We start from the raw sequence: 10,273 nt of genomic DNA, 5'->3' as shown, positions 1-10,273 counted from the left end.
CTGCATAGGTATGACCCTGGTCTAGCCTTCCTTTTTCTGACTTATATCTTACTATCTCTCCTTTTTAGATGAGAAGACCGAGGTTCAGAGTCAGCCCACTGACTCCTGTAAGACACCAGCAGAGTAAGCGACTTGCCTCTCCAGTGCTCAGGGCTCTTACCCACAGGGGCTCCTTTGGAGTTTCCCTACCTCCTCTCTTTCTGAGACCCACCCTGATTGCTGCCCTTCTCCTGGGCTGAGGCTATACTCAGCTAGTTCTCCAGGGAGACTTGCCCTGCCCAGGACACCTGAGGGGCTGGAAGCCAGACTCCAGGCTACTTACCTCAGTGAGCTGAGAGTAACAACAAGTCTTATGCCCTCTCGGAGCCTCGGTTTCCTCTTCAAGAGAGAGAGCTCCTGGATGCCTTTCTTACCCACCTGTGCCCCATCAGGGCCATGAATCTGATGTCACCTTTGGAAAGGCCCCTGAACACCTGGGGCTCTCTTGGGCTAAGGGTGGGAGGCAGACAGGACAGGGGTCCCCATTTCCCTTGCTGGATCATGTCATCAGCCCAGTAGGTCTCAGCTGAGAGCTACTTGCTGACCCCCAAGGGTCTCAGCTTCAGGAAGTCTCAGGCCTTGGCTCCCTGGGGCTTGCAGCCCCACCCGCCCCTGCTCTATAAAGTCAGAATGAGGTCAGGAGCCAAGGAGGGCCCTCATCCACCCCTGTCCGCCCACCTTGGCCCAGACTGGAGCCCAGGTGCCCCACCCTAGAGGGAGCTGTCAGGTGTGGTCATGGATGCTTTCAAGTGTGGCCCTGCCAGGCCCAGCCACGCTCTGGGTGGGGGCTGCCTACCTGGCTGCCGGCACTTCGTAAACACAAGTTCCTTTCATGGCTCCCTTCATCTTGCTTGAAACCAGGTGGGGAGGATCCATTCCTACCGCCCCAGCCAGGGGAAGTTGTGCAACCCAAGGTGCAGCAACCTCATCGCTCTGCTCACGGCAGGTGGGAGAGGCAGAACAGAGAATTCACATCCATCTTCAGAGGACCAGTTCTTGAGGGACTTTTAAGTCACTCTGCCAGTCACAAGGGAAGGGACATGAATGGCTCTGGGTCATGGTAATAGGGGGTGGGGTGTGGGAAAAACTGGGTTTTGGGGTCAGACAAGGCTGGACTTGAATCTGGGTGCTGCTGTTCCCTGGCCTGGTGACCTCTCTGAGCCCATGTCACCATCTGCAGAATGTGGCAGGGTTGTGGTGAATCTAAAATGCAATAATGCACTCAAAGTGCCTGGTGCTCAATACAGTTAATCGTTATTAAGGAGGTCCTTAATTTTGGATATCGAAACTTAGACTAATGAGAATTATCCAGTTGCATGCATTTCAGTGCATTCAAGTATCTTATCAGAATCCCATTATTGAGATGAGAAAACTGAGAGTCAGAGTAGCTCAAGTTCACAAAGCTGGTAAGAGGGTGGTAAAGATTGGAACTCAGACCCCCTGACTCTCTGTCTGGTGGGGGAGAGACTTCCCAGACAGTCCAGGGAGGGCTGCGGGATGTGGACTTCTGGGAGTATGTAAAGTGTGAAGCTAAGGGTTGCCCGTCTGGACAGGGAGGATTGAGACAGACTCTCTGGGGTCCTTCCAGCTCTGACCAGGTGCTCTTCCTCCAGGAGACTGCACCCTGAAACCAGGCACAGGGCTTGGCAAGAGGAGCAAAGGCTGGATGTCAGCCCTCACTTGCCCACCTGCCCAAATGTTCTTTGATAGTCTTTTGCCCTAGCATTCTAGGCACTGAGCTGTCAGAGGTAGTTTTTCTGAGATTAAGAGAACAACTGACTCCACCCCCAGGGATTTCCCAGAAGCTAATGGGGGAGGCAGGGCAATGGGGAGGGGAGGTGGGCACTCAGGGTCTGAGATTCTTTAGTTAGAGGGGCCCCTCCCCTCATCCCTGGCCCCAGAGTCTGGGGTACTCTGTAGCAGTTCAAAGACCAGCCTCCTAGCCTGGCACTGTGCCCGAGACCTTGGCCACACTAGCCACACCCTTGGTTGGCCTTTGCCAACTGTGGCTTAGCCAGCCCCTCCTACTCTGGCTCAGCCTCAGAGAAAGTTCGAGAGTCTTCAGGCAGCTGCTCAAGCTCCCTGGAGAAGTCTGACAGATGACACATTGCAGATTGCGTTGGTTGCTGGGCCTGCTGGGAAATGAAAATGTGGGCAGTGGTAATTCGAACTCTTAGGAGTGGGAGGCACTACATCTTTCTGGAAGCATCTAGACACTGCCCTTCTAGGAGTCCAGTTCCAAAAACCTATTTCCAGCTTGCCCACCCACTAGGCCTCTGGCTTCTGGCTGACCTTCAGATCACCTCACCTCCATCATCCCAGAATGGTTGCCAGGGAGGGGCCAGGTGGGAGGGGACCCTTCCTCTGGCCTCTCCCACCCCTGCAGCAGAAAGAATCTGTTTTAGCTTGGGAGTCTGGGGATCTACATGTCTCTGACTCTGTGACCTTGGCCAGTGGCCGGCTCCCATGACTCATTTTCTTCATCTGTACAATGAGCCGACTGGACTCCTTCCAGTGCCATGAATCAACAGTTTTTCCTCCACTCTTCCCCCTTCCTCCAGGCCCCCTAATGCTGCCGAGGCGATGTGCATATGGTGATCAGAGGGAGTGGATGAGGGAGGACATGGAGATGTGGTGTCCCCTGTGGTGGCTGTGGAGGTGGGAGGCCCTCCCTTAGGCTCATGTCTTAGGTGTCCTGAGGGCCTTTCTCAGGGGGTAGGGGGCCTGGAGAAGGAAGAGCAGGTACCTGGTGTTAGGACCAGTTTGCTGAATACACCTTCAGCTGAGAGAGGCTGGTGAGAGGCCAGAGGGCTTCCAAGAGCACCTCGGTGAGGCAAGGGATGGCGGATGCCAGCCGGGACACCCAAACTGGGCATGCGCACTCGTGACTTGCTGTTGTGGGTCTGCGGCTGAAGGAAACCAATTAAGGAAATAGGACACAGGAAAGCCCTGTCCAGCCTCCCGGCTGCTGCGTATGTTGGGAGGGGAAAGATGCGGGTGGTCCCTGTAGCCCCCATCTGCGGAGACAGAGATCAGGAGAGGACTTACGGCATCCCAAAGGTCCACATCCTGAAACGGTTCCCCACTCCCATCTATTCTCCCTCTTCTTGTTACCATTGCAGAATTGGAGTTTCCTGTTTTCTTGCCTGCCTTCCTGGCGGTATTTTTCCCTTTTCCCAAGGTACTGAGCAGAGGCTGAACCTTCAGTCCATGGGAGTTACAGGGGCTTGGTACCCTAGTACCCTCCCCGTCTTTCCCCAGGGAACTCACGTTGCTTCCCCAAATAGCCAGGGAGGGCACTGAGGACAAGAGCTCCAGGATTCCAGGCTGACATGGACCCTCCCCCAGGGCTCTCTCCTCTCCCGCCAGGCCAGTGTGTGCCCCTCCTGCCTAATAACAACTGGCAGTTTTTCCTCTCTCTCTATCGCCCTCTAGTGTCTTCCTGAAGCCACCACACCTTGCCTTTGCGCCCCACCTTTCCCCAAGGGTTCTGGAACTATTCATTCCCTGGCTTTCTCATTCACTCATTTACTCATTCGACAAACATTTTAAAGATGCCTATTTTAGGGTGGCAGAGACCAATATGGCATGGCCTGGGCTCAGAAACTCACAGATTTAGGGAGAGACTTGCCAACAAACAACTGGAACAAGAGCTTAAGGCCCTAACGGCAGGAACAGACCCAGCACCGGAAGAAACCAGAAGCAGGAGTGGCCACCACAGCTGGGGACCAGAAGGCTCTTGGGGGTAGAAAGGAGCTGAGCTGGGCCTTGTACCATGAGTTCACCTGAACCTGTGGAGGTGGAAGGGGCATGCCTGCGAGACCTAGGGAGGAGGGTCATCTGGATTGGGATATACTGGAGTCAAAGGGCAGTGGTGGGAGAGGAGGTTGGAAGGCTGGCGGGAGGAAAGGCTGGCCATTCCAGGTGGAGCCATTTGGAAGGTCTTATGAGCCCTACGAGCTGGTGAACACAGTCATAGGATGCAGGGTCCACAGAGCAGAAAGTTCTGTTTCATCAATTCAATACTGTGTCCTCAGAGCCAGGGGACTGTGTGTGGCACACAGTAGATGTTCAATAAGTATGTGTGGAATGAGTGAATGAAAGGTTGGATTTGCATTTTAGATAGAGCAGGATAGATTGGAGGGGGCAAGATCAAGGCAGCAGGTGGTAGGCATGGGAGGGGTCCTGGTGAGAAGGCCCTGGATTGTTCAATTAGGAATGGAGGCGGGGCAGAAAGAAAGAAGTGGCACCATCTGGGGGCAGCCTGGCTGTAGGGTGCAGGGGGGAAGGCATCAGGCTGAGCAGTGAGGAATGGAATAGGGAAGTGAAGGAGCAGGTATGGGTTGTGTGAGACAGGCTGAATTTCTATGGCCACCTTTGGGTGTTTTTCATGCTCCCTGCTCAGGAGGTGGCATCTCCAGAGCAGGGCCAGTGTGTACTCCTTACAGCTCAAACTGCTTGCTTGAGGCTCAGTTTTGCTGAGCTTGTATAAAGGGTTAAAGAGACACAGGTGCTTCTTTGAACAGCTTCCTCAGATCAGAAACAAAGCCACTGGCCAAAGGCCCCTTCAGGTGCTCCTTACAGTTGGAAGAAAAAGGAACTGGAGAGGAGGTCATATGTTGACACAGCCGTAGGCTTCAGGAGGTCCCCTGCTCTGGGAACCAGACCAGACCAAGGACATCTGTACCGTGGCTCATGCAAACCGGAGCCAGGGACATGTCAGCTGCTCCCTCAACAGAAGCGGACCAGTATTCTTAACCTGTGGACCTTAAAGGCTTCAGAGTATCTGTGAGCTCTGAAATTGTATGCCAAATCAGGGGCATGTGCACATCTTCTGGGGAAAGGGTTCCCAATCTTCATCAGATTCTCAAAGAGCAGTTGATTCAAAACATGGTTAAAAACCATTCTAAGAGAGAAGAAGAAATTTTTTTTTTTTTTTTTGGTATCTGTTTAGATATATATAAAGGAAAGAAATACAATTGAGTAACTGTTTAAAAAAAAAAAAAAAGACCCCACCACTTTAAACTCTCCCTTTCCAGGCCCCATCCTTGTGCCCAGCCAGGGCCGGATACCTGCTATTTTCCTTAAGTGGCCATGTATGGAATACTCACTCTTTGCCAGTTCTGGTGCTTAGTGCTTTCAGGACAGTATTTCCTTTCTGCTGCCTCTCAGCCCTGCATGTCACACAGCTGGGAAGAGTAGGAGACTGGATTCACAGCCACGTGATGCTCTAAGCTATGTTCTAGTTGTTCTGGAACATTGCACCTATAGGGAGGGGCCTGCGTGTCCGCCCAGTGCCTCCTCTCTCTTCTCCACCCCCATCCACTGCTGAAGCTAGTGGGGTTGTGGGAGTTGGGGGGAGTGGGAGTGGTCTTCTTGGGTCCCTGTTTTCCTTCCCACAGAGCTGCAGTCTCTTCAGACTCATGCATGGAAGTTGAAGGATGGGGGAAATGGATGGATGTGTTGGGCTCTGGTTCCTGAGGAGTCTAAGTCTCTCCCATTTCTCAGAGGGAAGGACTCCAGGACCCCATGCCTTCCCCACACTCCCCAGGTACCCAAATCCACAGAGGCCAGGTCTCACCAACTGCCATCCTGGCACCGAGTATTTTATTAGAGTCCAAGTTTTATCCGCACCGCGGAGAAAGAGGGAGGAGGAAATAGAGAGGGGGAACCCGGACCAGACCCCAGACCCCTCCCTCCACTGGAGCCCAGGGCATCTGCCCTGTTGGGCCAAGGAAGACTTCATGAGATCCCTGAGGGCCCCAGGAGGAGGGGGCTGGGAGCAGCAGAGGAGGGCTGGAGGCTACTGCTTCCCATTGATGCCTCAGGTCAAGGCCCTCAGTCTAGATCCTACCCTTTCTCCCAAGGGCTGTAGCACCCTTCTCTGGGAAGCCTTGGCTGACTACCTCCCTATCAAACCCTGAGGAGGAAGTTCTCCCTTGGGCAAGCCTGAAGCACATGTTATCCTAGGCCTCTGACCCCGTGCTGCCATCTGGCCCATGTCTCAGACAAGGGGCACTCGGGTACACCTGGGCCTGCTTAGTCATCGGGCTGCATTGCTTCTTCCTTTTCTCATAGGCTCCTCTTCCAGCCTTTCTCTCTTCCACCACCCTACCTGGACCCCTTTTGATCTTAGGGTCAGATGCAGTTGTGGTCTGTTTTGTCCCACCTCTTGTCATGCAGAAGGCCTGGCTGTTGTGGCCTTAGCCCAGGGCATGGGGTGAGGGCTGGAGAAGAGGGTCTAACCTGAAGAAGAGAGGTGGGACCAAGACTGAGATCCCTGACTCTCAGGTTGGGGCTTAGGGGCCCACCTACTCTGGCACTCCTGGGCCAGGGGAGGGGTTTAGGGAGGCTGTGGGGCCAGCCTCCAGCCCTCAGCCAGGGTCCTCCTGCAGCCAGCTCAGAAGGAAACAGCTCCCCAGCCTGGATGGTTGTGCACCAAGGGTTAGGCTATTCTTTCTTCTAACTTAGATTCTGCTTGCTGTCCTACCTCCTTGTCCGCCCAGTGATAGAGAGGAGCCAAGGGCCCTGCAGAGTGGGTAAGGGAGGCTCCTAGAACTGGTACCTTCAGAGGTGTCCCTGGGTCCATTGAGCTGAGGTCTCCAGCCTAGTGCATTAAGCAGGAAGGAGGGCAGGGCGATCCCTGTGTTCAAAAGGCTCTTTGTTCCCTGTGTACAGTGGGCTGGCAGGAGGTGGGGGTAGGGACCCTCTAGAAGCAGCAGAACCCAGCTCCTCCTTGTCTACGGGCGCCCACCCTCAAGGTCTTCCCTGGGCCTGGGACCTCTTTGTAGTAGTGGGGTGAAGGCTCCCCCATGAGTCCTGGGGCCTGACCCCTCGCCTCTTACTGTGCCAGTGGGCACCAAGCTGGGACTGTCTGGGCTCAGAAGCCCCCACTTTCTGAGCTGCTTCTGCTGTGGTAGCTGGGACTGGGGGTCTGGGAGGGGCTGCATGTGCGGCTTCGGGTCCCGCGACTGCGACTGCTGTAGCTTCCGTGACTGTGGCCCGGGCTGGGGCTGCGGCTGGGGCTCCGGCTTGAGTAGTCACTGCTCAGGCAGCTGGAGGAGGATGAGGGGCTGGGCCGGTAGTAGGGGATGGGCCGCTTTCGGGCACTGCCGGGAGGGAAAAGCTGATTACAGGCCATCCAGGGCCCTGAGCTCTGCCCATCTTGGGCCCTCACTCAGGCTCCAAGCCCCTCCACAGCAGTGGCCAGGGCTTCCCTGCCTCAGATGCCCCTGAGCCCTGACCTTGGAGTGCCCCCGCCTCCCCCGCTCCAACAGGATTGGACAATTAGTGGTCACTTGCCAATTTCATGTTGATCATTTTGTTTTTCCTCGCTTGTCTGCAGGGAAAGGGGGCTGAATCTCAGCTTGACCTGAGTAGGTGCTCAATAAATATTTGTTGAATGAATGAAACTTTTAAATATAGACAATTCACACCAACAAAGTTAAGCAGCAGCTTCTATGCATGGAAGTGTTTGTGGATATGACCCAGCCCTGCTCCTCTATTTCCAACAGAATCGAGGGTTTTGGTTTTTCAGGTCAAATTAAAGGAACAAGGAAAAGACCCCTGGCCACTGCTACCCATGCCCACAGCCCAGCCCAGGCCCCACTGTCCCCCTCTCCTTACTCAGCTACCTCCCGCCAGCCCCTGAGTTAGTTTGAAGCCAGAAGGCTGTGACCAAGAAAAAAGAAGAGAGTAGTTAAGGAGGCGACAATGCCCCCATCACGTGGGGTTAATTCTGAGGAAGAAAACAAGTGTACGTTAGTGGAAGGAGGAGGAGGCAGCCTGGGAGAGGGGCTGAGGTGGGTGCCAGGTAGGGTGTGTGGGGGTCGGCCATCTTAGGACCCACTGGCATTTGGGTGGGCTGTGTGACTTGTCTGGGGGTGGGTGTTCCAAGTCTGGCAGTCTGGCCTCTAGCTCTGGGGTGAGGGGAGGAGGCAATGCTATCATCAAGGGCTAGGAAGGGCCAGTTTGAGAATCAGACCATCAGTCTAAAACTGAACTCCATATCCTCATATAAGAGCTGAAAAGATGCTCAGGGAGGTCTGCTTATTGCTCAGATGTGAGAACCGAGACCCAGAGAGGCCCACTGATCTCCCAGCAAGATGGTGGCAGAGCTGGGTTCAGAATTTTGGCTGTGGCCCTCTACCCCATGTCAGGGGTAGAAATGGGGTGATTTCTGCAAACACAGACCATCGGCTCACCTGGAGACCCAGGCCCAGACCCTCCAGTCCTGGCAGAGAAACTCTGATCATGGCACAGCGCCACTGAACTGCGTGGGGAAAGTGGGAGGGACTGATTCCTCCCACAGCTGCCCCAGAGACCAAGCTGCTGGTGCCCCCTCCTCCAAATTCCCCAGGGGCTGGGAGGTGAGCAGTGAGGTTAGTGAGAAAAGGAGAGGCAGACAGACAGCTGAACAGAGCCAGATCAGCTCACATGGGCATCTCCCCTGCAGCCTGTGGAGAGGGGGTCCAGTTGGCCCCCAGGCTGGCCATAGGCCACTCAGCAGGCTGGACCTTGAGATGAAGGAGAAAAGGAGACATCATTGCCAGGAGATGAATGGGGAGGTAAGAAGGGAGGGAGGGGATCCAGGAGGGATGGCTGGAATCTTCTAGAGCTTAATTCCACGTTTGCAGCTTACCACCCAGATCCAAGTACAGATTGTCCTCTCCTCCATGGGCCTTCAGGCCCTCACCGGATCATTCCCTTCTTGAGGCCTCCCTGACCTCAGTGAACCTCTCCCTCTGTCTCTGAGTCCCACCCCCGTTCCAGCACCACTAGTTTTAGCCCCTCTCCTCTGTGAGCCCTCTTCCTTTCACTGAACCCCCACCTCCTCTCCTTGAGCCTCCACCTCTCCCTGCACCAGGTTCGGTCGGCAGCCCCAGGAGGTTCCAGGGGCCCTCACCCCCAGGTCCCTGCAGCTAGTCCCCGGCCCCTCCATACCTGGTGATGCGCCGCGGCTCCATGAAGCTGGGCGAATCCCGGCGCCGCTTGCGAATGGGCGAATAGCTGCGGGAGCGGCGCCGGGCGCGGGCAGCTTCGGCCTCAACGTGCCTGGCGCGGCCTTCGCCGTCCTTGTCCCTGTGGGGCCCGGGCCCGAGGTGAGCGTGGCGGCCCGCCGCCCTGCCCGGTCCCGCCGCCTCCGCCTCACGAGGGCGTCCCAGGCCCGCCCTCTCCCTGGGCCCCACGCACACCTCCTTTCCTCAGGCGCCCGGCGGTCCTCACTTACCGGCCCAGGGTTTTCTTGGGCGACGGCGAGCGGCTGGGGCTGCGGGCCCTCTTCTCCACGGAGCGCGAACGGGATTTGGAGGGCGAGCGGCTAGATTGGGGGCCCGGGCTGCGCGACGAGCTCTTCCCCTCCGGGCCGCCGTGCCGGCCGTGCGCGCCCGGGGACGGGGAGGTGCTGGCCTGCCGGGCGCGCGGGGGCCGCTCCTTGGCCCTAGAGGAGGGGCACGGCGACAGAGGGCTCAGCGGAGGAGGAAGTGGGCTTCGTGGAAGGAAGGGACGGAGTGAGGGGAGAGAGCGGGGGCCGGGTGACAGGGTCGTTCTTCAGCTAGGAAGAAAGTGAGCTCCGTGGAGGGGCAAGGTGGGGCTTCTCAGCTAGGGAGAAGCTGGCTCAGTGGAGAGGAAGGGACTCAGTAGGCGGAAGGGCTCTAAGGAGGAGGAGTTCATGGAGGAGGGGTGGGTTAGTGAGCAAGAGGAGGTTGTGTGTGAGTTGTGGGGGAAGGTTGGCGGGGGATGCTTACCCGAGGAAGGAAGGTGGGAGTAGGGAGAAGAATCAGTGAGGTGGAGGGTGTTTCGTGGTGTCCAGGGAGAGTGATCAGTGAGAGGGGAACCCAAGTGAAGAAGGAGGGTGATCCGTGGTGGGGGGAGGAGAAGGATTGTGGGAGGGGGTTAGAAAGAGAGCTGTGGGGAGAGTATCAGTGTGGGGAACAGAGGGCTCCTCGGGCCGAGGAGGAGTGATCGGTAAGCGGGGAGCTCAGCGAGTGGGGAAGGAGAATGACCAGGGAGAGGAGAGGGATCGGTGGGGTGAAGGTGCTCTGTGGGAGTGCGGGGGAAGTGATCAGGAGGGAGGAAGAGTGATTAGTAAGGGGGGAGCTCTGCAGGGAAGAGTCGGCGAGGGGAGGCGTCGTGAGGAGGGGAGGGCTGTGCATAGTGCGGGGAGGGGAGCCCCGGCTCCCTGGGGCCGCCCGCGCCCGCTCACCGTTTCCCATGCCCGCCGTGGCCTCGCTCT

At 56.6% G+C, this 10,273-nt stretch overlaps 1 protein-coding gene across 1 annotated transcript in view; it reads right to left on the bottom strand.

The window, feature by feature from the left end:
- Positions 1 to 5,614: 5,614 nt before the first annotated feature.
- SRRM3 (serine/arginine repetitive matrix 3) overlaps positions 5,615 to 10,273 on the bottom strand; it is a 36,695-nt gene continuing 32,036 nt past the window's right edge. Inside the window, exons 10-13 of the mRNA XM_006918664.2 lie at positions 10,244 to 10,271; positions 9,269 to 9,478; positions 8,983 to 9,120; positions 5,615 to 7,148 (exon numbers count right to left, since the gene is read on the bottom strand). Of these exons, the coding sequence (XP_006918726.1) occupies positions 6,920 to 7,148; positions 8,983 to 9,120; positions 9,269 to 9,478; positions 10,244 to 10,271 (605 nt within the window). The 3' untranslated portion in view covers positions 5,615 to 6,919. The remainder of the gene's footprint in view (positions 7,149 to 8,982; positions 9,121 to 9,268; positions 9,479 to 10,243; positions 10,272 to 10,273) is intronic.

This window comes from Pteropus alecto, unplaced genomic scaffold (assembly GCF_000325575.1).
Source record: "Pteropus alecto unplaced genomic scaffold, ASM32557v1 scaffold68, whole genome shotgun sequence".
Classification (NCBI taxonomy): Eukaryota; Metazoa; Chordata; class Mammalia; order Chiroptera; family Pteropodidae; genus Pteropus; species Pteropus alecto.
This window is presented reverse-complemented; position numbering and strand designations above follow the sequence as displayed.